We start from the raw sequence: 27,134 nt of genomic DNA, 5'->3' as shown, positions 1-27,134 counted from the left end.
ATCTTCCTTCCTTCCTTCCTTCCTTCCTTCCTTCCTTCCATCTCCATCCCTTCCCCTTCAATCTCTCTCTCCTTCCTTCCTTCTTTCCCCCTTCAATCTCCTTCCTTCTCCATCTCCTTCCTTTCCCCTTCAATCTTCCTTCCTTCCATCTCCATCTCCATCCCTTCCCCTTCAATCTCTCTCTCCTTCCTTCCTTCTTTCCCCCTTCAATCTCCTTCCTTCTCCATCTCCATCCCTTCCCCTTCAATCTCTCTCCTTCCTTCCTTCCTTCCTTCCTTCCTTCCTTCCCCCTTCAATCTCCTTCCTTTCCCCTTCAATCTTCCTTCCTTCCTTCCATCTCCATCTCCATTCCTTCCCCTTCAATCTCTCTCTCCTTCCTTCCTTCCCCCTTCAATCCCCTCCATCTCCTTCCTTTCCCCTTCAATCTTCCTTCCTTGCTTGCTTCAATCTCCATCTCCATCCCTTCCCCTTCAATCTCTCTCTCTCCTTCCTTCCTTCCTTCCTTCCTTCCCCCTTCAATCTCCTTCCTTCTTCATCTCCTTTCTTTCCCCTTCAATCTTCCTTCCTTCCATCCATCTCCATCTCCATCCCTTCCCCTTCAATCTCTCTCTCCTTCCTTCCTTCTTTCCCCCTTCAATCTCCTTCCTTCTCCATCTCCTTCCTTTCCCCTTCAATCTCTCTCTCTCTCCTTCCTTCCTTCTTTCCCCCTTCAATCTCCTTCCTTCTCCATCTCCTTCCTTTCCCCTTCAATCTTCCTTCCTTCCATCTCCATCTCCATCCCTTCCCCTTCAATCTCTCTCTCCTTCCTTCCTTCTTTCCCCCTTCAATCTCCTTCCTTCTCCATCTCCATCCCTTCCCCTTCAATCTCTCTCCTTCCTTCCTTCCTTCCTTCCTTCCTTCCCCCTTCAATCTCCTTCCTTTCCCCTTCAATCTTCCTTCCTTCCTTCCATCTCCATCTCCATTCCTTCCCCTTCAATCTCTCTCTCCTTCCTTCCTTCCCCCTTCAATCCCCTCCATCTCCTTCCTTTCCCCTTCAATCTTCCTTCCTTGCTTGCTTCAATCTCCATCTCCATCCCTTCCCCTTCAATCTCTCTCTCTCCTTCCTTCCTTCCTTCCTTCCTTCCTTCCTTCCTTCCTTCCTTCCTTCCTTCCCCCTTCAATCTCCTTCCTTCTTCATCTCCTTTCTTTCCCCTTCAATCTTCCTTCCTTCCATCCATCTCCATCTCCATCCCTTCCCCTTCAATCTCTCTCTCCTTCCTTCCTTCTTTCCCCCTTCAATCTCCTTCCTTCTCCATCTCCTTCCTTTCCCCTTCAATCTTCCTTCCTCCCTTCCTTCCTTCCATCTCCATCCCTTCCCCTTCAATCTCTTTCTCTCCTTCCTTCCCCCTTCAATCTCCTTCCTTTCCCCTTCAATCTTCCTTCCTTGCTTGCTTCAATCTCCATCTCCATCCCTTCCCCTTCAATCTCTCTCTCCTTCCTTCCTTCCTTCCCCCTTCAATCTCCTTCCTTCTCCATCTTCTTCCTTTCCCCTTCAATCTTCCTTCCTTCCTTCCTTCCTTCCTTCCTTCCTTCCTTCCTTCCTTCCTTCCTTCCTTCTACATCTCCATCTCCATCTCTTCCCCTTCAATCTCTCCTTCCTTCCTTCTTTCCCCCTTCAATCTCCTTCCTTCTCCATCTCCTTCCTTTCCCCTTCAATCTTCCTTCCTCCCTTTCTTCCTTCCATCTCCATCCCTTCCCCTTCAATCTCTTTCTCTCCTTCCTTCCCCCTTCAATCTCCTTCCTTTCCCCTTCAATCTTCCTTCCTTCCTTCCATCTCCATCTCCATCCCTTCCCCTTCAATCTCTCTCCTTCCTTCCTTCCCCCTTCAATCTCCTTCCTTCTCCATCTCCTTCCTTTCCCCTTCAATCTTCCTTCCTTCCTTCCTTCCTTCCATCTACATCTCCATCTCCACCCCTTCCCCTTCAATCTCTCTCTCCTTCCTTCCTTCCCCCTTCAATCTCCTTCCTTTTCTATCTCCTTTCTTTCCCCTTCAATCTTCCTTCCTTCCATTTCCATCTCCATCTCCTCCCTTCCCCTTCAATCTCTTTCTCCTTCCTTCCTTCCTTCCTTCCTTTCCCCTTCAATCTCCTTCCTTCTCGATCTCCTTCCTTTCCCCTTCAATCTTCCTTCCTTCCTTCCTCTTCCCTCCCTCCCTCCCATTTTTGAGCAAGGAAGAGTAAGCTTCTCCAGCGAGCATTGCTATATTGTTTTTGTGATTAATCACTATGCTTTAATTATGTTCAATTCGTAACAATGAAAATACACCCTGCATATCAGATATTTACATTACGATTCAAAACAGTAGCAAAATTAAGTTATGAAGTAGCAACGAAAATAATTTTATGGTTGGGAGTCACCACAACATGAGGGACTATATTAAAGGGTCACGGCATTAGGAAGGTTGAGAACCACTGAACTAGATGGATAAAGGCCCTGAAAGGATTGATCATTGATGTCCATCTCAGCTTCAGGTGTGGACATGAAGCTGTTCATCACTGGAAAAATACTCTACCATATTCTGAAATATTCTTTCTCTCTGTGTGTGTTTTATTCTTTAGAATCTTCCTTGATCATCATTCATAATGTTTTGGACATGTTTGTGTTAGCCAGGCATTTCCTTGGCTGCAAGCAACATGGCCCACAGAGACATGAATGGTTATTAGATCCTGATGGTGGGAATTTGTTTTACTTTCAAAGGTTAGACAATATGCACATATCTGGTTGTGTTTATTTTCTTTGATTAAGATCAGATGCCAAGTTAATAGGTACCAAATGCAACAAGAAGTCATATTTACTTCCTGTTTACATGTTTCTTTTTAATATAAATTGCAGACAATAACTTTGAAACATGTTAATGACAGCTATGAGTTTGGCCTCTACAATGTCGGATGCTTTCCCATCTGGTTTTGACATGTCTGTTATATATTAACTGAATCATTGCTACATTTCTTTCAGAACCTGTCCCAAAACTACCCTGATTTTTATATTTGTTTTTCTCAAAACTCCTTCACTGAAAAAGCATTTGAGAATATGTGTTTGGGGCTTTTTGCGTATTATTATTTTATAATTCCTCACACAGTCAGATGCTTAGACTGGAATTGGCATTTTTATCCACATATCAAGTCCCAAAGGCCTGTTGTTGTTTGATGGTATTAAAGGTATCATCCCAAGTAAAACTGCCTTTTGCAATTGGCTGGTGGGGATTTTGTCAATGGCGATGATGTTCAGGTAGTACTCCAGTTGTTTTAGGTTTGCATCCAAAGCACCTATTACTATTGCTTTGCTTTATTTTGCTACAGTCATTCTATTTCTATTTGAGGTCTTTATATTTTCTTATCATCTCCAATTCTTTCTTTCTTTCTGTCCTGCTGCTCCAGATACTGCCAGCTTCATCTAGACGTTTGTGTCTTTCTTATTGACAATTGTTAAATTTGGGGTGTTATGTGGCAGGTGCTTGTCTGTTTGAATTCTAAAGTCCCGGAGCACTTTAGCTTCTTCATTTTCTTTTTACATATATATATGTCTTTGGTTATTCGGGTTTTCTCCCGCATAAAATTGGAAGTGTCTTGGCGACGTTTCGACGAAGTCCCATTCGTCATCTTCAGGCTGGTGGTTTCAGCTTCGTGCTTCGAGGAGCACGAAGTTCGAAGCACAAAGCTGAAAACACCAGCTTGAAGATGACGAACGGGACTTCGTCGAAACGTCGCCAAGACACTTCCAATTTTATGCGGGAGAAAACCCGAATAACCAAAGACCTACATATAAACACCCGCAAAAACCTCAGAAAACAAATATATATATATTTGTATATATATATAATATTTTCCTTCACACTATATTATATAAAAATGGGACACTCATGATTAAGCCTCAAATATACTTATTTATTAAAGTAAGTATAGCTATAGACCAGGCATGTCAAACTCGCAACGTCATGTGACGTCGCACAATGTATTGCAACTTTTTCCCCATTGCCAGCAATGGAGTGGGTACAGTTTTGGCGTGACATATCTGGCCCGTGGACCAACAGTATGACATGTCTGCTATAGGCCCAAAAAAGAAAAACAAAAGGAAAGAAACAAAAACAATGTTAAGTTACAACATATTGAGGGTAAAAAGCCTATTCATAGCAGGAATTAAGCATATCTGTCCAGTATTCAGAGCCAACAGTTTCTGTCTGCCATTATTGTACTAACAAATTCTGTTGGTACAGAATTCTGATGTTACTGTAAACAAATTCTTACCATCTTCTTAGAAAGCCCTAAAAGTGATTTTCCAAAAGGTAATTGGACTTTCTTGGGTTTTTTTTCTTGAAAATGTTTCACTTCTCATTCAAGAAGCTTCTTCAGAGAACTAGAGTCTATCAGAAGGTTATAAAAAAAATCAGCATTCTGCCAGCCAGTTAGCTTTTAAAGATAAAAAGCAAAGAAAAGCAGAAACTTAAAAAAACTGAAGCTAAAATCCAGGCATGCTTAAGAAAATGAATTGCTGAGAAGAAAGATAGATGATGGTGATTTTTTGACCACTCCCACAGGGAACTGCAGTCTTCAAGATTCCTCCTCCCAGATGGGTTCACTGTCATCTGGAAGCCATCTTGGATCATCCAAAAGCTGTCTTGGGCCAAATCAGCTTTGGCAGAAAAATCAGCAGTTCATCAGCTAGACAGAAAAATTCCCTTACCATTCAGCAGCCATCATGGGGAGGAGTCATGTAACCACAGTTTATGACTACTTTGCTAAAACCTGGCAGTAACTGGACAGGCTCCACTAGTTATATGCTAAGGACTATCTGCAACTCTGATGGAATTGAGTGATTATTTGATCTTATGTTTTTATGTATTTGATTGCTGTAAGTTGTTGGGAGTCTTTGCAATTGAGCAGTATATGCATTTACACAAGAACAATTTTCATCAGCTTCCCGCTTAATGTTCTGCACAACCAAATATAAACTTCTGTAAAGAATCATTAACATGTAAACACTATCCTGAATAATCCTTGAAGCAAAGGCAGAAAGCAAGCCTCTGTGATAACCCTCCCCCCAGATGTGTCTCCAGATACCTCTCCAGATATCAGTTCAGAGGAGGATGAACCAGTCCCAGGCACATCAAGATGGGAGTAGATCAGTGACTCCAAGCAGTCAGCTGACAGTCATTTAGCTGAAGCGCAACTGCAGCAGAACAGTCCTCAGGCTTCAGGTGGAGAAAGCACACAGCTACAACTGGTTAGTGATGAGGAGGAACTGCTTCTGCACCTGATCTGAGAACACAAGGCAGAGAAAAGGCAGGAACAATAAAGGTCAGCCAAATAGCTTGCATTTCTCTTGATGGGCTGCACCAAAAACTGGCTATTTAGCATAGCAAACAGATGGAGACAATCTGGAACAATGCATTCATTTCCTAGGTGCGCAGTCCCTGGTCATTGTGATTCCTGCCTTGCTTTGGATTGAAACCATGCCTTGCCTTTGGATCATGCCTTGGGAACTCTGGAGTTTTCTGGCCCTGTGAATCCACTTGTGTTATGGATTTAATTTTGCTTGGTAGATTTGTCTTGATTGGGAAACTTTCAAGTGGACTCACTTGCCATTGCTCTGTGGACTAATGTTGATCTGCTTTGGGTTGGATTTAATTGGGACAGTTCTGGGTTTTTAGTGAAGGGAATTGCTGGGGAACATTAATAAGCCTACCAATTATATGTGTGCATGAGTGAGAGGGATAGCACAGTCTCAAGTTATGGAGAAAAGTTGCTGCTGTTTCCATTTTTTCCTTCTTTTCCTTGAGAAGGAAAGCGTAATTGTAAGGTTTAGACTAATGGAACTTTCAGCCTATGGATCCTGGTGCTGCGGACAATCAGTCACAAGCAATAGCAACATATGCTGCTCTCTGAAATGCCAGAGGAAGAATCTCCAATTAGAATGGCGACCATTTGCACATCAGCTAAACTGCTAACTGGAACACATAAAATAACTAAGCTCATTGTGTAGGCAGAAATCAGTACAATGCAAATATGGGAAGGGATCTTTCTGAGTCTCAGGGAAAGAAGAAATAAAAATATTTATATTTCCTCCTTTTAATGAGCAAATAGTCTTTTCTTCTCATGTTAATATGGTATTTCTGTCATCTGCCTCAAACTTACTTTGCTTAGAGAACTGACAAAGACATTTGGCCTCTGGAAGGCTGTCTGAAAATCTCTGTGTCCTGAGGAGAAAAGTAGCTCTTTTGAGAAACTATAAAGTAACATCGTGGAGACAAATTGTTGGAATGGCTGAGTTAAATTTTATGGAGCAGATGTTGTGTCCTAGGGATTCATAGCAACATTTAGTTTATTCAGTATCAGCCCCTTTGTTAAGTCGGTATTCTTAATAAATGTAACTGATCATTTGCACTTAAAAATCTACATTAGAATAATGTTAAAGTATTGTTTGTTTCAGTGTGCCAAAGCAACATTCTTCTGACACTTGTTTGCAAAAGCATTAAAATTCAAGGCTGTTATTTATTTTGGGGTAAGGGATTGATAAATCGTATCAGTTTAGTTATTCAATTATTCAATATTATAACAATAAAAGTAAGCTGCAGATAGACAACATTCTCTCGATTTGCAGGCAGTGAAGCTGGCTAGACAAGTGTTCTGAATTACTATAGGAGAAGGAAAAATTCATCAGTAATTTTCTCAAGGGGATAATTTTTTCTTTGTAATGATACCAGGACTGCTAGTGGGTCTTCTTTCATAAACTCTTTCCTTAGGATGGGCCTAGAAGTGTGGAAAACATAAAACTGCCAACCTGAAAAAATGAAATGCAAGACAAGCTTCTTATATCACTTAATTGTTTCATAACTAAAAAGTACAATAACACAATATTCCATCCATAATAAATGCAATAAGCAAATCCACTTCTCCAATTCTCAAGTCTTTCACACATTACTTAATAATCCTTTGGGTTCAACTGCACTGTAGAACAAGTATCCTTCACTAGAAAGTTATCTGTATTGAATGTCTATCTGTTTCATTTCCCTGTTGGCTTTGATAATCAATAATTCCACTTAACAAATGGAAGAGATATTATCAATTATTTAAACCAGTCTTTTAGTATAGAATGCCAGACCAGACTGGGGAGACCTTGATTCACATCAGTTTAGTGGGTAATCTAGGACCCATTCTGTATCTAATTTACTTCCCAAGGTTTTTTTGTGAGGATAAAGGAGTTGCAACTATATATTTTGCCTTTAATGTTTCATAAAATGAATGAGATGGGACTTAAATACATGTTTCATCTTTTAAAACTTAGAGATAAGGAAAGAAATTGCCCATAATTTTTGTTTATCTCCCTGGCATTTTTTACAGTGCAAAAAACAGTGCAAAAATATTTGGCAGGTTATGGCTGAGCATACTCTGTCAACAGAAGTGTCAGCAAGAAGCTGCTACTTTTGTCAAAATGAAATTGTGCCACACTTTGGCTATGTGTGCTACATTACAGCATACCTAGAAAAGGAGCAGGCCTACTCTCACAATGCTATAGTGCTCCTTAGTCAAGTTAACCTTCTCCTTCCTCAATCTAACTCTCTTGCTTCCTCCAGAAGATATATATTTACACACACACACATACATATACATACACGCACACCATATATATGTATACATAAACAAACCCCATGATTTTATGTCCATTGTCACTTTTTGTGAAATATTGATTGTATCTGTGGGCTTAGTCCATAAATAGCATTCCAGCTAAAACTCAGTAACATAATGTCCTAAGACAAGCTATAGATTGTTTTTCAGTTTCTAGTTTGTCCATATGTTACCATTGTGGTTTATTAGGATAATTGTTGTGTAATCTCTCCAACTCTGGTTTACTCAATGACCCATGTTAAAATGAAGAATGGCAGAATACACACTACAAATCAGCCAGTAATCTGTTACTGCATGTCCAAATAACATTTAATATATTTTAGGTACAAAAGACTATCATTATGTCAGAGATGATAGCTAAATATTACTTTGCTCTCTTTAAAAATGATCTCTCCTCATTTCTATTCTAATTAGACTTGTTCTACCTCTATGAATTAAAACAAAAGAAGCAGTTAAAAGACTTAGATCCTATGGGAGGGGAGGGGAAGGTTTCTGGTTGTTATTGTTTGAATTTATACCCACCTGTAATTTAACTGACCCTTCAAGAATGCCAGTTTAGAAAATGAACCCTATTTTCTGCAGACATCATCAATGTAAACAACTGACATAATCAAACACAATATGAGGCAATTTAAGTGTGACTGCCTGGAGCTCTCTACATTCTTGGCACATTGACTGATCATAACCATAATAAGGGCTAGCAGAGGGAAAATGTTGAACTGCCCATAGTTGAATTTTCAGTTAACTTGCCTATATATTGAACAAATGTTTGTGGGGTTCTAGCTATAATTTCTTCAGCAAGTTGGCATTTTTGTTTTTGCTAACCCTTCCCATTATGCCTGCAGAACTCTGGATGGTTTTCAAAAATATGGGATACTGTTGGAAGAATTACAATTGGAGAATTGGCAGAAATTGGACACATCACCTTATGCACTTTTTATTAGTAACATCTGTTACTGATTATAGCTCCATAATGAAAAATGATGTGAAAACCTCCCAATTCTTGAATCAGCTTCAGAAGAATAACAAAGTGTCTGATATGGACAATAGTTCAGATTATTCCGTGTCCAGTTTGGATTATGTTACAGCTCTAATTATATCTAATTATATCTGTACTGGAGTTTAATTCTTTCCTTGAAAGATGCCTTCCTCTGCTATGGGAAATGTAACAAGACAAACTGAAGGTTTAGAAAGAAGAAGCATAGTGGGTAGTGTGGCTTTAGTTTCTGAACCCTTCCTTATCTACATACCTTAGTGCAGTGTTTCTCACCATCAGCAATTTTAAAATGTGTGGACTTCAACTTCCGGAATACTGGATGGGCAATTTTGGGAGTTGGAATCCACATATCTTAAAGCTGATGAGGTTGAGAAACACTGCCTTAATGGAACCCAGATTGGATTATGACATAAAAATAACAATGCACAATGCCTTGTCCTCTTACCCTTCTCTTTTGTATTTTGCTGGTCTTTTTCAGAATGCAGAAGAGCAGAAAAGCCACGGCCTGGGGATAATGTGGACTTTCGAGACAGGAAGAAAATTGAATGGGCTAGTCCTCCACACCCAATATAGAAATATATTTTCCATTGACTGGATTTTAATCAACATTATACCACTAGTTTTACAAGTCACACAAACTATTTTCAAAACAACAAACAGAAATCTTTGAGTTCATTGCTGCTGGACCCTTTGTTATGGACTGTCTTTAACTGAACTTCATCTTTGTTAGCTTCAGCCTAAAAAAATCCAGTCTAAAAGATTTAATTGTTGAACACCTGCAGGCTCTTTGGAACCACTGCCCCCCCCCCTTGCTGATGAGAAGTAATACAGCCCAATGGGAGATCAGACAATAACATTTAACTAAATGAAGACATACTAAATGAGGCATCTCAAGCAAATGCTTTTGTGAAGGTATTTTTCAGGTTTACCCAAGGGTTGAGAAAAAAATACTTTTGTCTTGACTGCACACAGAAAATGTTGATGTATACATGTATTTAGTTTTATATTTTCTGCATACCACATCTGATCATAAGGATAGATCAAAAGCATCTCCTGTTTCAAACAAATCATGGTTTCATTCAAACTTAAAGCTAACTACAAGGTTTTGATTACTTTTTCACAGTTTTTGTACTAAAGGGAAGGTCTTACGGTTATAATAGTTCTTCCTGTGTGTATGCAGATCACTTTAGCTCTTCTCATGCAAATATATTGATATGAAAATACAGATTCTTTCCTTTACAATGTAGTTTAAAAATAAGTCTTGTTTAGATCCTCCCAAACATTTTATATTAGTATATTCTGATGAACTTAATGGTGCTACTTTAACTTACATTCCCAACAGTCCAAAATTAAAAAGCAATACATAATTATGGGGAAGAAAGTAAATTAAATGAAGATAAATAAGACATGGCTCTGTGCACACCAAAATGTGCTGTTTTTATTGCTTGCCTTGATAAGGACATTTACTGATTCAGCAGTTGTTGATGAGGGAATTTTTTAAATTAAAAGATACCTTCATATGAATGATAGAAGCTTCATCCCATGCTAGGTGGATGATAGGAAATAGGTCTGGCTTTGCTATAGTTACATTTGGCCTTTCAAAGTTGCAACAATCCCTTGGCTACTCTCATTTAAAACAACGCAACAAAGAGGCAAAATTCAAAATAATAACTTCAATGTATTTAGCAGAATGTGAAAGTGGCAAGATATGATTGTTAATTTCAGATATTTAATAAAAATGGCTTTTTATTTCAGTTTGCAATTGCACGTAAAAAATGACAGATTTTGGCTTAGATACATTGCACTACAAAATTCAATGATGTTGCATTCTTTTCTGCACAAACCTATACTTTTAAATTGTAATAAGACAGCTAAAATAGCATACATCACAGTAGTATCTTAAATTGCTTTCTATTCTTAACTCTTCATGCATAGAAAAATATGTGATCATTGAAGAAGAATCTAAGTTTATAAAAATAAACCCTGCCACTGAACTTAATTCAGAGAAAAATCTTCAGGAAATATAGGCAGAAAACATGGCTGCTGTTGGTTTGTTAAATATACTTAGCAATTATCACCAACAAAATCCCATGTTTAAACATCTGAAGAAATTCTTTGGCACCATTCCTTCTGTAAGTGGGCAATTTGATAGACAGACTGGAATCAGATTGGCATCAAATCTCAGTACGTTCATTAAACTTGCAAAAGTTCTGAAATGTAAAAAATAAAGTCATTTTACTGTGTGCACATTTATTTATATTTTGTATTTCTTAACCGCAGATCTCCCTCACATGTACATGCATATTTCTATCTATCACCTCTCCCTCCCCCCACCTCTCATTATCTCTTTGAAAAATGAAACAGTGCTAAAATCAAGCTTCCTATTTACAATGAAAGAGAGGTGTATTCTCCATTGCAAGAAAAAAGTGTAATATAAACCAAGCTTCTCCAACCTGCTGTCCTCCATATGTAGTGGATTACAGCTCCTATAATTTCCAGCCAGCAAATGTTCAGAAGACTTCCAGTTTGTTTGTTTGGTTGTTTATAAATAAAATGTATTGGCTGCCCATCTTACCATAAGGTAACCCTGGGTGGCTTACAGACATAAAAAATACATGTACATTAAAAACTGTATAGATTAAAACCAGAGATTAAAATCAAGGACACATGGGGAGGGCGGGGGAAGAATGGGGGAGGCGAGATCTGTTGTTACTCGATCAACCACCTCCACTATGCTGTTCCCCCACTGGGCCTCCAGGCCAACTGGCAGAGCCAGGTCTTTAGGCTCTTAAGAAAGGATAGGATGGTTAGGTCAACCTCACATCAGGGGGCAATATGTTCCAGGGGGACAGGAGCAACAGCAAAGAAGGCCCTCCTCCTGGACCCCACCAGTCAGAATAATTGGGCTGACCTGACCTGCAGCATGCCTTCTCTGTCAGCACAAGTGGGATGGACCAATCCCAGTGGGGTGAGACAGTCCCTCACATAACCTGGATCCGTGCCATGAAGGGTTTTAAAAGTGATCACCAACACCTTGAATTGCACCCGGAAGCAAACAGACAACCAATGCAGCTCGCGGAGCAGTGGTGCAACTGGGGCCGTTCTTGGGGGGGGGGCAAAACTGCCTGCGCCAGCTGTAGCCTCCAAATGCTCCATGTAGAGTGCATTACAATAGCCCAAATATGAGCTGACTAGAGACTGAACGACTAAGTGCAAGGGAGTCCTTTAACTCAGTTCTTGAGATAAAGAAGTCACTGGCTCTGCTGACTGCTGATTGCTGAGATTTGACACCTACAATCTGAGGAAAAGACAGTAAGATCCTTTATTTAGTGAACAGCTATCAGAATCAGGCATGCATCATGGATAACTAAATCCAAATCAAGACTATCTTATTTTATTGATTTATTAAATAAATTTATTTGCCACCCATCTTGCAGTTCAATGTCATGAATGAAGGCAGTTCCTGCACTTCAAGTCTTCAAGCTGCTAAACCCTGAAATTTACTGATGTTCTTATCTTCTAAGAAATCTATCATTAGTAAGTTTTACCTTTCCTTCCCATCATCTCATTACCTACCAGCTGGTAGGTAGGCAGATCATGTAGCCAACTGTGCTACTGAGTTAATTCATTCACACTTTGCAAACCTATTCCAGTGCTGTTATGTGTTGACAACAACCCTTTCTCAAATTTTACACTTCATTTGCTAACGATACACAGAAAAAGGCATAATAAAATTCTTTGCACAAATAAGTGTACGAGGAAATGTGTCTAAAATATATATAATCAGGAAATGAGCACATAACTGAATAAACATTTTCATGTTTGTTTATTTTTTTCACTGAAATTGATGGAGAAACAAGATGGACTAAATATAGAACTAGAAAAATGAGAAACTGAGTGAAATCCAACTTGGCAGATGTAGATTATTCACATCAATTGCAGTGGGCCCTAGCATTTGATTGGCACTGGGCCTGTTCATTAAATTACATATCTACCGTATCTCTGGAGTCTCTAACAATAATTTGCAATAATCATGATTGTGATTGTTTGATTTAGGAAGTAGGGGATAAACCGTAGAGTTAATTCCAAGATTATTGCATGGCTATAAATAACAGCTGCAGTATTATCTGTCCTTATTTTTTGCTACTAAGGGAATCTTCAGGAAAATGTTTATTATTTTTTTTTCTTGATTCTTTACTTTATATAAGGAAAAGCAAGGGCGGAGGTTTGAATGGTTAAGTATGATGTGCCCTCTATTCTGTAATACATCTAAACAAATGTCACTAAATTTCTTAACTTTGGTTGATCAAAGTTAAGTAACTTCAATGGGAAAGGCAGAATAGTTAGGTTTGTTTAACTTACAGGAATGTTTATGGCAGTGTTTTTTTTCTAAAAAAAAAAAAAAAAAAAGGTGCCAGAACTCACACACGTCATATAACCCTCCTTGCCTAGCCTACAAGGTTCCATCCAAAACAGGTGCCGGAACTCCGTTCTAGGCATTCTATGAGAAAAAAAGCCCTGGTTTATGGTAATAAGATAGAGAAAAAGAAGGTAACAACTCATTAATTAGTTTTGCATTTTTCTTTTGAAGGGGACTGATTCTTAAGCTCAGACCCACTCATATATCTAAAACAATAAAAACGGAAATGCTCTACATAGCCTGAAGATGTAGTTTAGTTACAGAAAAGAAGCTTATAGGAGGTTGCATTACAAAATAAATTTACGCCTCATAAAACTGCACACACAAAATCATAGTTTATGTTCAATTATATAGATTCCAACAGAAATATGCATAATGCTTTTTTCCTCACAGAAGTTGTAAACTACTTTTATCATTTGGTGGATGGGTTGGAAACATTAATGAATGAAAGGGCAAAACAAATGAGATGATGGGACCAAGCATCCAAATTGTGATCATGTGACTGTGGGGATGGTGTAACGGTCATAACTTTGAGGAGGAGTCATAGGTCACTATTTCAAAGGCCGTCAACTTCAAACAACCGTTACACAAACAGCTGTAAGTCAAGGACATACCTGTATCCTTCTGGTCAGTTCTATCAGTTCCCCACAGCTAGTCAGTGGTGCTGGCTGTGGGGAACTGTGTACTTCCCTACTAGATGTCTAATTGCAGGTTCATCCCTATGCAATCAGAGAGACTGGCACAAAACCGTCAGCTCCTCAAGAATAGTTCCAGTGTTGGGTGAGATGCCAAAACTGGATGGAATTGGAAAATACCTACCAGCTCTCCAATCCCACAGTGTAGCTCCTAGTAACTGAAGAATTGGTGAAAAAAGATAAACTTACTTCCAGCTCTTAGAGGAGTGGAGGTAAGGTGGAGAGAGGTGCCTATTTTGAAAATCCTAGTTGTAAAAAACTTAGCTGCTGGTACCAAAAGCAAACAGATCTGGAAAACAGTGTCAAGAAACCAGATGAAGGGATGCATACCCACAGCCACCTATAATGGCCAATAAGAAGTGAGTACATCTCAGCCACTGAGTGTCATTGAACCTATCATTGGTTAGATGTAGATCATTTATACAAAAAGGTGAGTGCTAGGAGAAGAGGGAAAACTTCACTTTAACATCAGAAAAACAAATCTAAGCTGCTTCTCTGGGAGACTGGGAATGAGACAAAGGTGATGTCATATTCTTCAATACTCTTCAAAGGTGATGTCATATTCTTCAATACTTTATGATAAGTGGAATATGAGGATGAGTCCATAGATTCATAAGATGGTACAGCAAGAAGAGTGGATTGGAAAGCCATAACTCACCCTTCTCAACTCATAAAATCTCAAGCCACCCAATGAAATTAGCAGGGAAAGGGGGATTTCAAAGTTCACATAATCTTTAATTCATGTATGAACTTCACTATTGTAGGTAACAACAGTCCCAATGGCAACACTCAGAGATTAAAAGATGCTATCAGTGGTAATAAACTATGCAAGCTAGAAATAGACCTGCTTTCTTAGAGTTCTTGAATATTAGATTAATGATGATGATGATGATGATGATCTTGGAGGTCTTCTAGTTCAAACCCCTGCTTAGGCAGGAAACCCTACACTATTTCAGACAAATTGTTGCCCAGTGTCTTCTTAAAAACTTCCAGTGTTGGAGCATTCACAACTTCTGGAGGCAGGTTGTTCCACTGGTTAATTGTTCTGTCGGGAAATTTCTCCTTAGTTCTAGGTTGCTTCTCTCTTTTATTAATTTCATCCAGTAAACACATACACACACACACACACATAAGTAAACACATAAGTAAACACATAAACACACATACACACAAACCATAAGGACTGAGCATTTCCCTTTCTCCTATTTGTTTGTAAATTGGGTTTCCAATTTAGAAAGAGGACTTGAGGTAACCTCTATTAGCCTTATAGCATCTGTTTTTCTCATAGTCTGAGACTCACCCTGCTAAACTGGATGGCAGAAACAGCCGAAGAAACTGAATCATAGAAGACAGCATTTTCTAATTCTAGCTTTCCATTGAGATTCAATGCCTTTTTCAAAGAAGCTGTAATAAGAGAATGTGGCTTTGTAAAAGAGGAGTAGGAACACCACAAATTAAACATAATTCATAAAAATTATCTTCACTGAAAATTGATACCTGCCTTTGCAATTTGCCAGAAAAACATTTACATTATTTTTTTGAGCATCCATATAAATCTAAAAGAGAGGAAATATTAACATATATTATTGAGGAATATAAGCATTATTTTTAAACTGTTATGTAAATAAAAAGTACAAAAGAATACAATGTTAATAAATAACATTAATACAATTAATTCTTATGTCAAGCAGACAAAGAATGAGAACATAATCCAAAACACCGATCTATTTTTCTAAATTATTATTTACCCTACATTTTTCAGTGTCATTATTAGCAATCTTTTTTTTCAAGATTTGTAATATTCTTACTATAGATAAAAAGCTCTTTAGATTTTATTAATTTCTAAAACACTCAGCTCTTTTTTTGTTTATGCATACTTCAGGAGTCTGTCTTATTTTATTTTGCCAATAACTCTTTAATTTCTAAATCTAATTTTCTTACTAATTGTGAGGATTTATTTTTAATTAAACTTAATTGGTTTATGCATTCTCCTTATAGTACTTGCTTTCATAGCCTCCTATCTCATTTGCTTTGCATCATTTTCTTTCAGAACATTTGTTAAGACTTAAGATAAATTTTGTTCTGCTGCTTAAGGATTAATACAGGATTTTTATTTTTATTTTCCTTTCATACCAATTGCCTGGATAAGTCCACACATTTTCTTGACACTTTCAGAAGTGCTTTGTCATGGCTTTCTTCCTAGGCCTGAGAGAGAAAGACTGCCCCAAAGTACAATACAATGAATAGTTGTGCTTGACAGGGAAAATGAAATGAACATTTGCAAGTTATACTTATGTGCTAAAAATCAGAGTATTTTACTTTAGTAGAATGTAGACTAATTTTAATATATGGAAATTCTTATAGAAAGGTAGGAGGTAGGAAGTGGCCTGTTGTAAAGAAAGAATGTTTTTTCAACAGCAAGGAAAAATGGCTATGCATAAAGTAAGATTGTGGTTCGGGCCCCTTGTATTATGAAATGACAGTTGGTATAACAGAAGAAGCACAGAGGTTGATGCTGTTGGAATCGGTTGCTTAACAACTGTAAATGGGGAACAAGAATGAAGAGGCTCAAGAAGGAAAGGATGCTGAATGTATGTGAATTAAATGCAAAACTAAGTGATCAGTACAAAAAAAAAATCATTGAATGGTCTGGTCACATGGAGAGAATCAGTGAGGAGTGAATGACAGTCAATTATATGAGATGGATGGGGTGCATAAAGCAATATAATTCTTTTTAATGCCTGCCTCTAAAAATTAAATTTTGGCAAATTAGTACGAAATTTATGCCATAGTGAGACTCTGAAGAAATGCTTCAGCAGTGTCTCATATATCTAACATAATCTCTTTTTTCTAACAGAATAATGACAACTCTACTATTCCCTATTGTATTTGCTTTACAAAATCTTTTTTTTTTTTTTTAGCAATGATTTATTCAACAAATGTCCATGCATTTCAAAGCAATGAGCTGAACAGGAACATGGTCTAAAATAAAGTGATAATAGCATCTACAGTATATTATATCTCGTGCTTTAACTTGAGAAATCAAAGAACAAAAAAAACAAGAAATAATTTATCTGAAATCAATTCTTACATGCAGAAGAAAGAAAGGCATATCAGCATTGGGAAGGATTAATAGAATGCCAAATACATAGCTACTAAATGAAATCCAGAGACAAAATCTAGCAAAATATTAAGGACCTGAAAGAGTAATTTGAATGGTAGAGGGTTACAAACTAAAAAAGGATGCAGTGTTTGATTCAACTGTTACATGGTCCACTAATATATAAAAGTTGAAAACAATTAAACATTTGTCTGGACTTATTTGAAGGCCTTACATTGCATGTTTGGGGGGGGGGATCACAAGTTGTATTCCAAATAGCCGCTAGGGGGAGGTGTTCTATAATATAAACATTCCCTAAAATAACATGGTTTTATAACAAACGCAACTTTGTAAAGTGCAATACAGTAAATGGTTTGAGGAAAGTCTGCCCTGCATTTTGTTTCTCAAAAGCCAAAAAGAATATGACATTAATAATTATCCTGTAGTTGTTCCCTACCTAATTGCAATTAATACAGTATTCAAAGTGTGTCTTCTCCATTGAGCAACTTTAAATGCGAAATAGGCTGTAGGTAGCTGTGCTGATACACAAGAATACAATTGAAAAAAGTTTGAAAACAGATTACACCTATTACACCTATACCACGAATTCCCTCTACTTTTCTTTCCCAAGTTTTATTTAAAATCAACCCTAAAGGTAATTTTAGAGAGCTTCTTCTGCTGGGACAATATATTCTTGAATGTCTCAAATGGATGGGAACTGACAGATATAAAAATTATCATTTTGAAGGCTCATTGTAAAGGAGATGTACATGGCCATTATTATTACCATTGCTGATACTTTCAGGGACAGTAAAACTGCTCAGGTGAAGGCTGGTTAAGGGGAAACTTTATCATCTTTAACCTGGCAAAGATTTTCAGAAACACCCAATAACATTCTCCACAAAAACCAAAAACAAATAAAATAAAATACAAACAAGACATGTCATATGGCTTGAATCTTCGACTGTTTCTCTCTCACTCAATTACAAAGCAATAATAAGGAGCAAAAAATGGCATGTTTCACTCTTCAGATTTTATTAGGTAAACTTCTCAGCAGCTATAAATCTAAGCCAAGCGGAACAAAGATGCCAAAGATTTTTGATAAGTCATATTTATAGGAAAGGGAAGAAGCTCTGGAACAGAAACTGGAAAAAAAGAACAAAATCATATTTTATCAAAAAGCAGGAGCCATCATCATCCTGAAACAATGAAGAGATTACTTGATAACCTATTTCTGTGAACAGTTTCTTGTTCATCCATTTCAACCAACTAAATGTAGAATGAGTTTTATTTAAAAAGTAGATGAAGGTGAAGATATAGAAGATCATAAATACCTGAATAAGTACAGAGATACCAGTGTAGTCAAAGAAAGTCAAGCCACTGCAATCAAATATTAGATTGTGCCTTTCAGTGAGATGTTGCTGAAAGGATGAACTTCTTAGATCAGCAAATGCAGGATCCATATTCCCTTCTGAAAGAGGTAGAAATTTCCATATGAATAAATCTTTTCTACAAATTGACAAATATGAATGGCAACCTATATTATTTTGGGTTTTCTTCCAGATCGTGGACTCTGCACATTTGTCAAGCTGCTGAGGCTGCAGATATAAGCCATTTTTCTAATTCCCTACAAGGTCAGTGACATTAGAAGAACTGAAGGATGAACAAGGAACCCATTGCTCCTAGAAGTATAATCCATGAAAATAAGCAAGATCCAGGGCAAATATCTGCTTTAAATGTGGAGATATAGTATATAGCAAAAGCACTTAGACTTATATACTGCCCCATAGTGCTTTATTGTCTCTAAATGGTTTACAGAGTCAGAATATTGCCCCCCAACAATTTGGGTTCTCATTTTACCCACTCTGGAAGGCTGAATCAATCTTGAGTTGATAAGAATAGAACTGCTGGCAGTAGACAGAATTAGCTGCAATACTGCATTCCAACCACTGTGCCACCATGGCAATAATCCAAGGAAGTCAGATAACAATAGGTTGTTCTAAGCAGTAGGGTTGTTCCACTAAAAAAGGAAATACTACTGAAATTACTCTGGAGGACATGCTAGTCTGTGGGTTATATCCCCACTTCAGAACTGAAGAAGGTTCTTGGATGAGAAGCAAAAGATTTTCAGGGGAAAAAACAAGAAAGTTCAGTTGTCTTTTAAAAAGCACTTTTGGGATTTCTGATACATGCTTGTTGCTGTTTCACTCAAACATTCACAGGATTCTCTAGTTTTCATCATTTAAGAAAAACTTTAAGAAAATCCAAGCTCTTCTTCCCTCACAACCTTTTCCTCAGATACAATAGGGATATCAGCTATACTGTATAGGTCTACAGTACTAAGGGGGGAAAAGTGTCATTGAGAACACAGTGTGACAATATGTCTAAGTAAACCAATTCTAGGAAGATAGCATACTTTACTTATACTTTACCATATAAAATCCAATGAATTACAAAGTGAGGCATTTTTGAAAATCTTGTACATTTATACTTAGAAAATTCCCTATGTTGCACTTTGAGCCAACCTTGTAGAGAAGCTCACAAAGGTATTTTCCTGGAATAATGCTGATTGACCTCCTGGGAGTTGGCATGAGTGGGGCAGCAAGCTTTAAACTGATTATTTCTTAAATTATTCACTCACCATGGCAGTTTCCATTGGATAATGAAGTGAGTAGTATGTTTTGTTCATGCTGAAACAAAAAGCAAAACAGCATGATTGTCTGCAATGTTAAATCTTATTTTCTGCTTCAAAAAATAGTTATTCTGACTGTTATGAATACAGTGTATTTGCCTTGCCTTGATAGTTATTTTTACACTATTTCTGAAATTGTAGAGTTTCTTCACGATAGACCTTCAAGAAAATGGCCACCAGAGCAACAACATTATCATTTAAGAAGTCATATTATATACAGATCAAACAAAAACTAAAAGGCAATTTTAACACAGTTTCCCCAGAAGCATGTTTACAGAATCACATTTTCAAGAATTGATAAGACTATGAGGAAAATTTACAGCATTGTTATTACCTGGGATGCAAAACTAACCCATAATGAATAATAACAATGGGAAAGCTGCATACTTCCCAGGTTTTTTTTATTATTTACTGGAACAGCGTTGAAACAGAGGCAAAACCCAATCATTTTATTTATTTATTTCATTCACTGTAGTAACATGGATGGAAAGTGTAGATTAATTTTAAAGTTAACTAAGAGACTGTGCATGAAATAAGCCAACATGCTTCCCTCCAGGTGTAAAACTATCAGCATTCAGGCATAGGCACACATACCTGATTCATAGGTAAAATCAAGCCACTGTTTCTAGATAGATTTCAAAACCCTCATGTTTATGTATCCCACTTTCCCCCAACACTGATTTCCTAGCTCCATTCTTGCTTTGAGAAACAATGCTTGATGCATTTCCTTTGCAAAGGAATTATGTTTTTATTCTGGTGTTCAATCATTGTTTTCAGGTAAATTCAAACCATAGATTATCAGATTAGGACAAACAGAAAAGTATTATTTGCTTTAAACCAGGAAGGGAGAGATTGGTAGTATTTGAGAAGAAAAATGAAAGGCAGAAGGGGTGCTCAGAAGGCATCTACAGGCATTCCTCACTTAACAATGACAACTGGAACATAGTTGCTAAGAGAGAGACACATGACTGTGATAGACTCACAATCTGCTGCTGTTAAGTGAGACATCACATGATCAAAACCTGTGATGTTACTGCCAGCTTCTCTACTGACTTTGCTTGTCAGAGGCCTAGAAAGCATGCAAATGATAATTATGTGGCTGTGAGGATGCTGCAATAATTATAAGTGTGAGACCAATTGTAAAAATAATTTTTAGCCTGGCCATAACTTTAGTCATTAAACAGGACAGTTAGTAAGCAAGGACTAGTTGTATGTGTAGAAAAAGGAGTAGCAGAATCTGGGGACAGAGTTAAAAGAGGGATCAGCCTAGAATCCTTACATAGCAACAAGCGAACTAAGCCCAAGTCCAACTCCTCTTAAATTCCATTGACCCTTGTCTAACTGGAAGTAAGTGCTGATCTTTAGTTGAGAAGATTCCTGTGCATAGGTTTTTAGCAATAAATATGTTTAATTGAACTGCCATGTGTAGATCTGGTCTTTCAAGCCTGACAGTATGCCTTGTTTGACAAGATGTGTATCTTGCATCAATGCTAACTGCATTTCAAGGCGTCTCTTTTCTAGACAGAAATGAACAATGAAGTCGTGCAGGCAGATTTCTCTATTTGTATTGATGGATTCATATTTTGCCCTCAGTCTCTTATTTGAGTGCAATATACTTTCTCTGGTAATAATTGGACAATTGAAGAGCCACATCTATAACTGCTATAGCAAAATACATTTAAATTCTCAAGCTTTAAATAGAAAGGAACTTGCTTCCATTTGATTCCCTCACTTCTATTTCTATAGCTATCTACTACATTAAACCCCAAATCCATTAAGTTTTAGAAAACAGCTAAATCATTTATGGCAGCTTTGAAAGGTTATAAAATACTTATTGTTGTCTCTTTAGTAGATAACATCCACTGGTATTATGCCTGAGGACTACTTAAAATGACACTGAAAGCTACTCATTCTATGAATTTGCCTAATCATCTTCAAAGGACTAATTCTGTCCATCAACCCATCCACTCCCAGCATACCTCCTGTTTAATATCATTCTTTTTGCAAGCTCTACAACTCATCACAATTTGTACAATTTCAACAGAGGCCTTATTAATCTACATGTGTGTATGTATGGGTGTTCCTGCTGAGCATCAGAATTATCCGGCTTAATTTCTTGCCCTATTGGATCCTAGCTGCTAATTCTAATCAGATTACTGTTTTTAGGGCCATTTCAAATCTTAATTGATTGAATGCCATACCCTCAAAAAAAAATTTATGGTTAGAAAGCATTGGCATAATCAAAGTATCTGCTTACAGTGATGGATCATCTGCTGGTTTGAAAAAAATCAATCTTATTTTTTCTTAACCACATTTAAGTGAAATCAGCAGAAATATTTCTATGGCAATAGAATTAAATGTGTTGTGCTAGCAGATCCAGAACTGTTTTTCAAGAGTAGGATTCATTGGGGGGAGGCAATGTTTTTCTCTATTAAACAGCATTGTTCCGTGGATAACTACCTACTTATACCTCCTCCCATATTTACATGTCCTTTAAAGATAAAGGTAAAGGTTTCTCCTGTCCAATCATGCCCAACACTAGAGGCTGGTGCTCATCTTCATTTCTTAGTCGACGGTGCCAGCATTGTCTGTAGATGTTTCTGTGGCCATGTGGCCAGCATGGCTATATGCCAAAAGCGCATGGAATGCTGTTACCTTCCCACTGAAGTCGTACCTAATTAGCTACTTGCATTTGCATGCTTTCAAAGTGCTAAGAGGGCAGGAGCTGGGCAAGTAACGGGAGCTCGTCACACGGCACTCAGGTCTCAAACCTGTGCTGTCAGTTTTGCAGCCGACAAGCCCACTGTCTTAACTGCTGAGCCATTGCACCCCTCACACCTCCTTTAGTTAGATATTTCAGAAATAAAATTTGAGAGTTTTTATTGGAGTAGGATAGGGTGAATGGGAGGAGAGAAAATGCCTGGCAACGAAAGAGTCTAGGTTCAATCCCAGAGAGATTCATATAGGACTCTTCTCAGAAATTTGGAAGATGCTATAGATCACTGTAAGCAAAAGTGAGCTGGGGAGAACAGAAGTCCAACTCAGCATGGTAGGTCCCCTTTTGATATGGTGTGAAATTCTTAGTCACGATCTCTTCCCAACAATACAAAACGCAATCACTTTACTGCAAATCTGGAGCCCAAGTTAATTTTCACTTTTCCCTTCTCTTTAATAAATGGATCTTACCTTGGTCATATCTTCCGACAGCTGCTGTGGACATGTCCACTCCTTATGGATTATTTCTAATATATTGGCGTAAAACTTCTTAGCATTCAGAAAGACTAATGGGTTATTGACTGACACTATTTTTACTGGTTGTGAAGATTCCTTTAGAATAAAAAAAACCCCAAACTTTAGAAAACAAAATATTTTAAATGCTTTATAACATAGAACACTTACATTATCCACATGGATACTGGGAGCACAATCAAATGCATTTTCAAATAGACCAATCACAACATAATTTAGGTTAAATTATAATACTAGTTGACCTAACAGATCTGAGCTACAATAATGGGAAAGTACTAATCTGCAATGAAGAGTTGTTTTTTTTCTTGGAAGTCTGGATTTTTGCAGCCCTGCAAAATCTGATATCACTACAATTATTGACTCTGAGCAATTGCTCTTGATGCATAAATTCCTCAATAGTACTGTTATTCTCTCCAATAATTTTGTCATACTTTAAGTTAAGGGAATGCCATGGGTATGCCTTGAATTGCCATGAAATAGGATTGTCACTAAATTGTGAGTGAACAGGTGAGATGAATAAAGTCATATTTCTCTCATCCCTTTGGAGTACATGTGACCAAAGTCTGCACACACACAGCCCTCACACATTTGGCCATCTGGAAAAAACTGAAACCTTTACATTTCTATATAGAACAACTTTAGAGGAGAAGAGCAAAGATTTTTTTTCCAAAGATAAAGAAGAACAAGAAAATTAAGCTTACAAAGTCTACTTCTGTTTTGAATCTGCATTCTGTTTCATTCACGTGCTTCAAGCTGAGTGTTGTTGCTCTGTGACAAATATATAGAAGAATGTGTAACAAATACATGAAACAGAAAATCTTGTTAAAAATCAAGTGTTTTTTGTGTGGTCCCATTCCAAGTGTTCCATATGCTGTAAATTATTTCCTAGTGTAACATGCTTGCATGTTTAATCCATAGCATTAATATTATATTCTAAGAATGATCAATATTTAAACTAATTATAGTATACTTATCTAAGTTGTCTTGCTGATCATGAAAGCATTCTCCGAATAGATTTTACATAACTTTTTTTAATTTCCATAACAATTGCTAGGGTACTAGCAATAGCAATAGAAAAAGTACTTAGACTTGTGTACAGCTCCATAGTGCTATACAGCACTCTCTAAGCAGTTTACATAGTCAGCATATTGCCCCCAACAATCTGGGTCTTCATTTTATCGATCTTGTAAGGATGGAAGGTCTGAGTCAGCCTTGAGCCAGTCAAGATCGAACTCCAGGCTGTGGGCAGAGTTAGTCTGTAATACTACATTCTAACCACTTCACCACCATGTCTTCTTGGAGTAAAAAAATTTAAAATGTTAAAGAGCTATTTAGAATCACTATTTACTTTAGCATTATAGTACATTATGACTGCACAGAGGTCTCCATTGACCATCCTGAGATCATGAAGTTGGGGAGATAGCCTAATACAGAAGGAGGACACTGGATTATAATAACACATTCAAAAGAGAAGAAATGTAAATATGAACTGGTGAGGGGAGATTAGATGAGCAACAGGCAGATGTTTAACCTTTCTCTTGATTGCCATTTTTTCCCCTGCAAATGATCATCTTCGAGTTTGTATTTGCTTGGGAATCTCACATTTCTCTTGTAATGCTTACTTTGATCCTTGATCTTAGTCTAATTCTTAGTCATTATAGTTAAAGTCACACATATAAATGTGGGAATTAGTTCTCATGTCTAATCAAAAGTAAAAAGATGTGGTATCGGGTCTGTCTATTACCAAAGCAAGGAAGGACGGATATGGTTTTGCTCACCCCAAAACAAGTATAATAGTCCTTGACTTACGATCACAATTGGAATCAGAATTTGGATGCTAATTGGTGCAGTCATTAAGTGAACCATCATGTGACCAGACTCAAGTTTACAACCATTTTTAAGAAAATTATGTGGCTGTTAAGCCAACCACATGGTCATTAACTGAATCTGGCTTACCCAATTGACTTTGCTTGTTGGAAGACAGCTGGAAAGGTTGCCAACTGTGATCACATGACTGCAAGACACGGCAACTGTCATAAATGCAAGCTGATTATCAAGCACTTAAACAGCAATTGCATGAGGCAAGTCACCTTTTCCGAGGCCATTATAACTTTGAGGCCATTATTCTGCTTGAATAGTCATAAGTTAAGGACTATCTATAATTTCTAATCTATTTTACAGAGCAGGTAATTTGAACATTTATTGCAATGTACATAGAACTTGCATTTGATATATAGCAGCCACTAGAATTCTTTTGTAATACCCTCTTGACTTTTGTACTATAAATCAGAAGTTCTTGAGTCCTTATGTGCCTATTTAGCTGTTCTAATCAAACTTGTCAAAAATAAACATGATTGAAACAGAAGAATAATTATACTTCCAACTCATTAAAACTTCCAAGATTATTTGTAGGAGATAAAAAAAGCTGAACAGTTATACATAACAAAAACAATTTGTAGTATACATTTGTCATGAAGAAGAGAATCATTCAGCATATCCAGAAATTATTTGCTTCTAAAAACTTCACCTTGAAAAACGGAAAACCACCATAAGTATTGTGCAGACGACACCATACAATAACCCTACATTAGCAGCAAAGCAAACTGTAAACACATACGTGCTGACCCATATAGTCTGAAAGATACAAAAGATGAAAACATATTTCATAATTAGATATGCACAATTCTTTATTCTAGTGATTTTATTATATAATTAACATTTTATTACTTTAATTAGAAACAAACAAATGTAAAATCTGACAAGCTATTTCACAAGATATATATTTTAAATTTAAATAATTTAACAACCGAATACCTCAGAAGACATATTGACCTTCTAAATTGGTAAATGAAGAATATTTCATTCTCTAGAACACTGAGCATCTGCTAAAGCATATATGAACTTAAAGCTGTGCAAAGCATTCATAAGGGGTGCTTTGCAAACCAAGTTAATAGAATGAAGCCTCCAGGCCTCCTTCTCAAGGCACTAAAGCAATTGCATCCTTTGGAATTAGAAAAGCAGATGTGGATCCACTTACATGTGGAAACAACCAGGGAAATAATATTTTTATATATTTCATAATATATTGCTATGTGTGCCTCTTTTGCTTTCTTAGATCATGTCCTTATAAGGTTGCCTGCTCATACTCAAGGACTATAGCATTCTGACATCCTTTTGATTTCTTATGAAACAAAAATATCATAGCATGGAAAAGAAGGAAAAATCACGAACACAAAATTAAAAGTGACTTTTAACAAATCTGGAGTTAATCCATATTTATTTTGTATTTGTTTGGAAATTTTCATATATTCCTTATTTTAATGCTACCGTATTTCAAAATCCTTGCTTTTTATTTCAAAGCATAATTGTAATGTAGAAATTTTGCTGTAAAGTAAGAGGGAGCACTGAGTAAAACATTATATACTAATCAGAAAAAGCAGCTATTTGTGTTTAGAAACAAAACAGAAGCTGGAATACTCAGGAATTATGACAAAGTTCCACTAGCATATGGAATTTTAAGGAAATCAAAATGATGGGAAATTATCCTCTGGTGACTAATTGACATTTGAATGAGGCAGTCTGATTAGTTTCAATCTCTTCTATTGTGGACAAATTCCTATATAAATCATATTACAATGCATAGTCCTTAGAGCAAATTTGCCAAATTGAAATTATAATCACATCTGGAATGAAGTCATTACTTTACAAAAGCACTGAGGCATAGAACCTAGGAAAATGACTGGCTCAGCGCTTACATATTAAAATGATGACTATGAATTTCAAGTAGAAGACAAAGAGACAACAAAGACTCAGGAAAACATTATACAAATTGTGAACAGCAAAAAATAAAAACCACAGTTTGAAACAAAAATGCTGGCTAAACACTTTCATTATCAACCAAAGCAGAAAGCTAATTTTGCAGCAATACTCTAAGTGCTACATACAGTATGGGACCTATAGTAGCTATTGCCTGATGTTGAAAAAGACATCAAAAAAGCAATATTCAGGCCTCTCAGTAATGTCCCAAAGATGCTTTTTCAAAAGGCAACTGGACTTTGTTTTTCTTGAGTATCCTTGAAGACGTTTCGCTTCTTATCCAAAAAGCTTCTTCAGTTCTGACTGTCAGAACTGAAGAAGCTTCTTGGATGAAAAGCAAAATGTCTTCAAGCATAAAAACAAAGAAAAGTCTAGTTGCCTTTTGCAAAAACACCTTTGGGACACAAAAGGGAGGATTTATTTATTAAATTTATATGCCTTCCATCTCACTGTCAAGCAACTCAGGGCCACTACAAGGATAAAGGGGTCAACTTTTAAGATTAC

General features: G+C 37.1%; 1 protein-coding gene across 2 annotated transcripts in view; it reads right to left on the bottom strand.

Moving 5' to 3' along the window:
- Nucleotides 1-4,311: 4,311 nt before the first annotated feature.
- The window catches only part of SLC26A7 (solute carrier family 26 member 7), a 51,259-nt gene continuing 28,436 nt past the window's right edge, over nucleotides 4,312-27,134 (bottom strand). Inside the window, exons 11-18 of one of the 2 annotated variants that reach the window (XM_039353955.1) lie at nucleotides 25,342-25,448; nucleotides 23,516-23,582; nucleotides 22,752-22,892; nucleotides 19,515-19,563; nucleotides 18,208-18,344; nucleotides 15,275-15,329; nucleotides 15,074-15,177; nucleotides 10,387-10,868 (exon numbers count right to left, since the gene is read on the bottom strand). In XM_039353955.1, coding sequence (XP_039209889.1) covers nucleotides 10,833-10,868; nucleotides 15,074-15,177; nucleotides 15,275-15,329; nucleotides 18,208-18,344; nucleotides 19,515-19,563; nucleotides 22,752-22,892; nucleotides 23,516-23,582; nucleotides 25,342-25,448 — 696 coding nt within the window. In that variant the 3' untranslated portion in view covers nucleotides 10,387-10,832. Of the gene's footprint in view, nucleotides 5,295-10,386; nucleotides 10,869-15,073; nucleotides 15,178-15,274; nucleotides 15,330-18,207; nucleotides 18,345-19,514; nucleotides 19,564-22,751; nucleotides 22,893-23,515; nucleotides 23,583-25,341; nucleotides 25,449-27,134 lie in introns of those variants that run through there. The other variant, XM_039353956.1, reaches the window with a different exon arrangement.

Source organism: Crotalus tigris, unplaced genomic scaffold (genome assembly GCF_016545835.1).
Source record: "Crotalus tigris isolate CLP2741 ecotype Arizona unplaced genomic scaffold, ASM1654583v1 scf7180000018541.849907, whole genome shotgun sequence".
NCBI lineage: Eukaryota > Metazoa > Chordata > Lepidosauria > Squamata > Viperidae > Crotalus > Crotalus tigris.
This window is presented reverse-complemented; position numbering and strand designations above follow the sequence as displayed.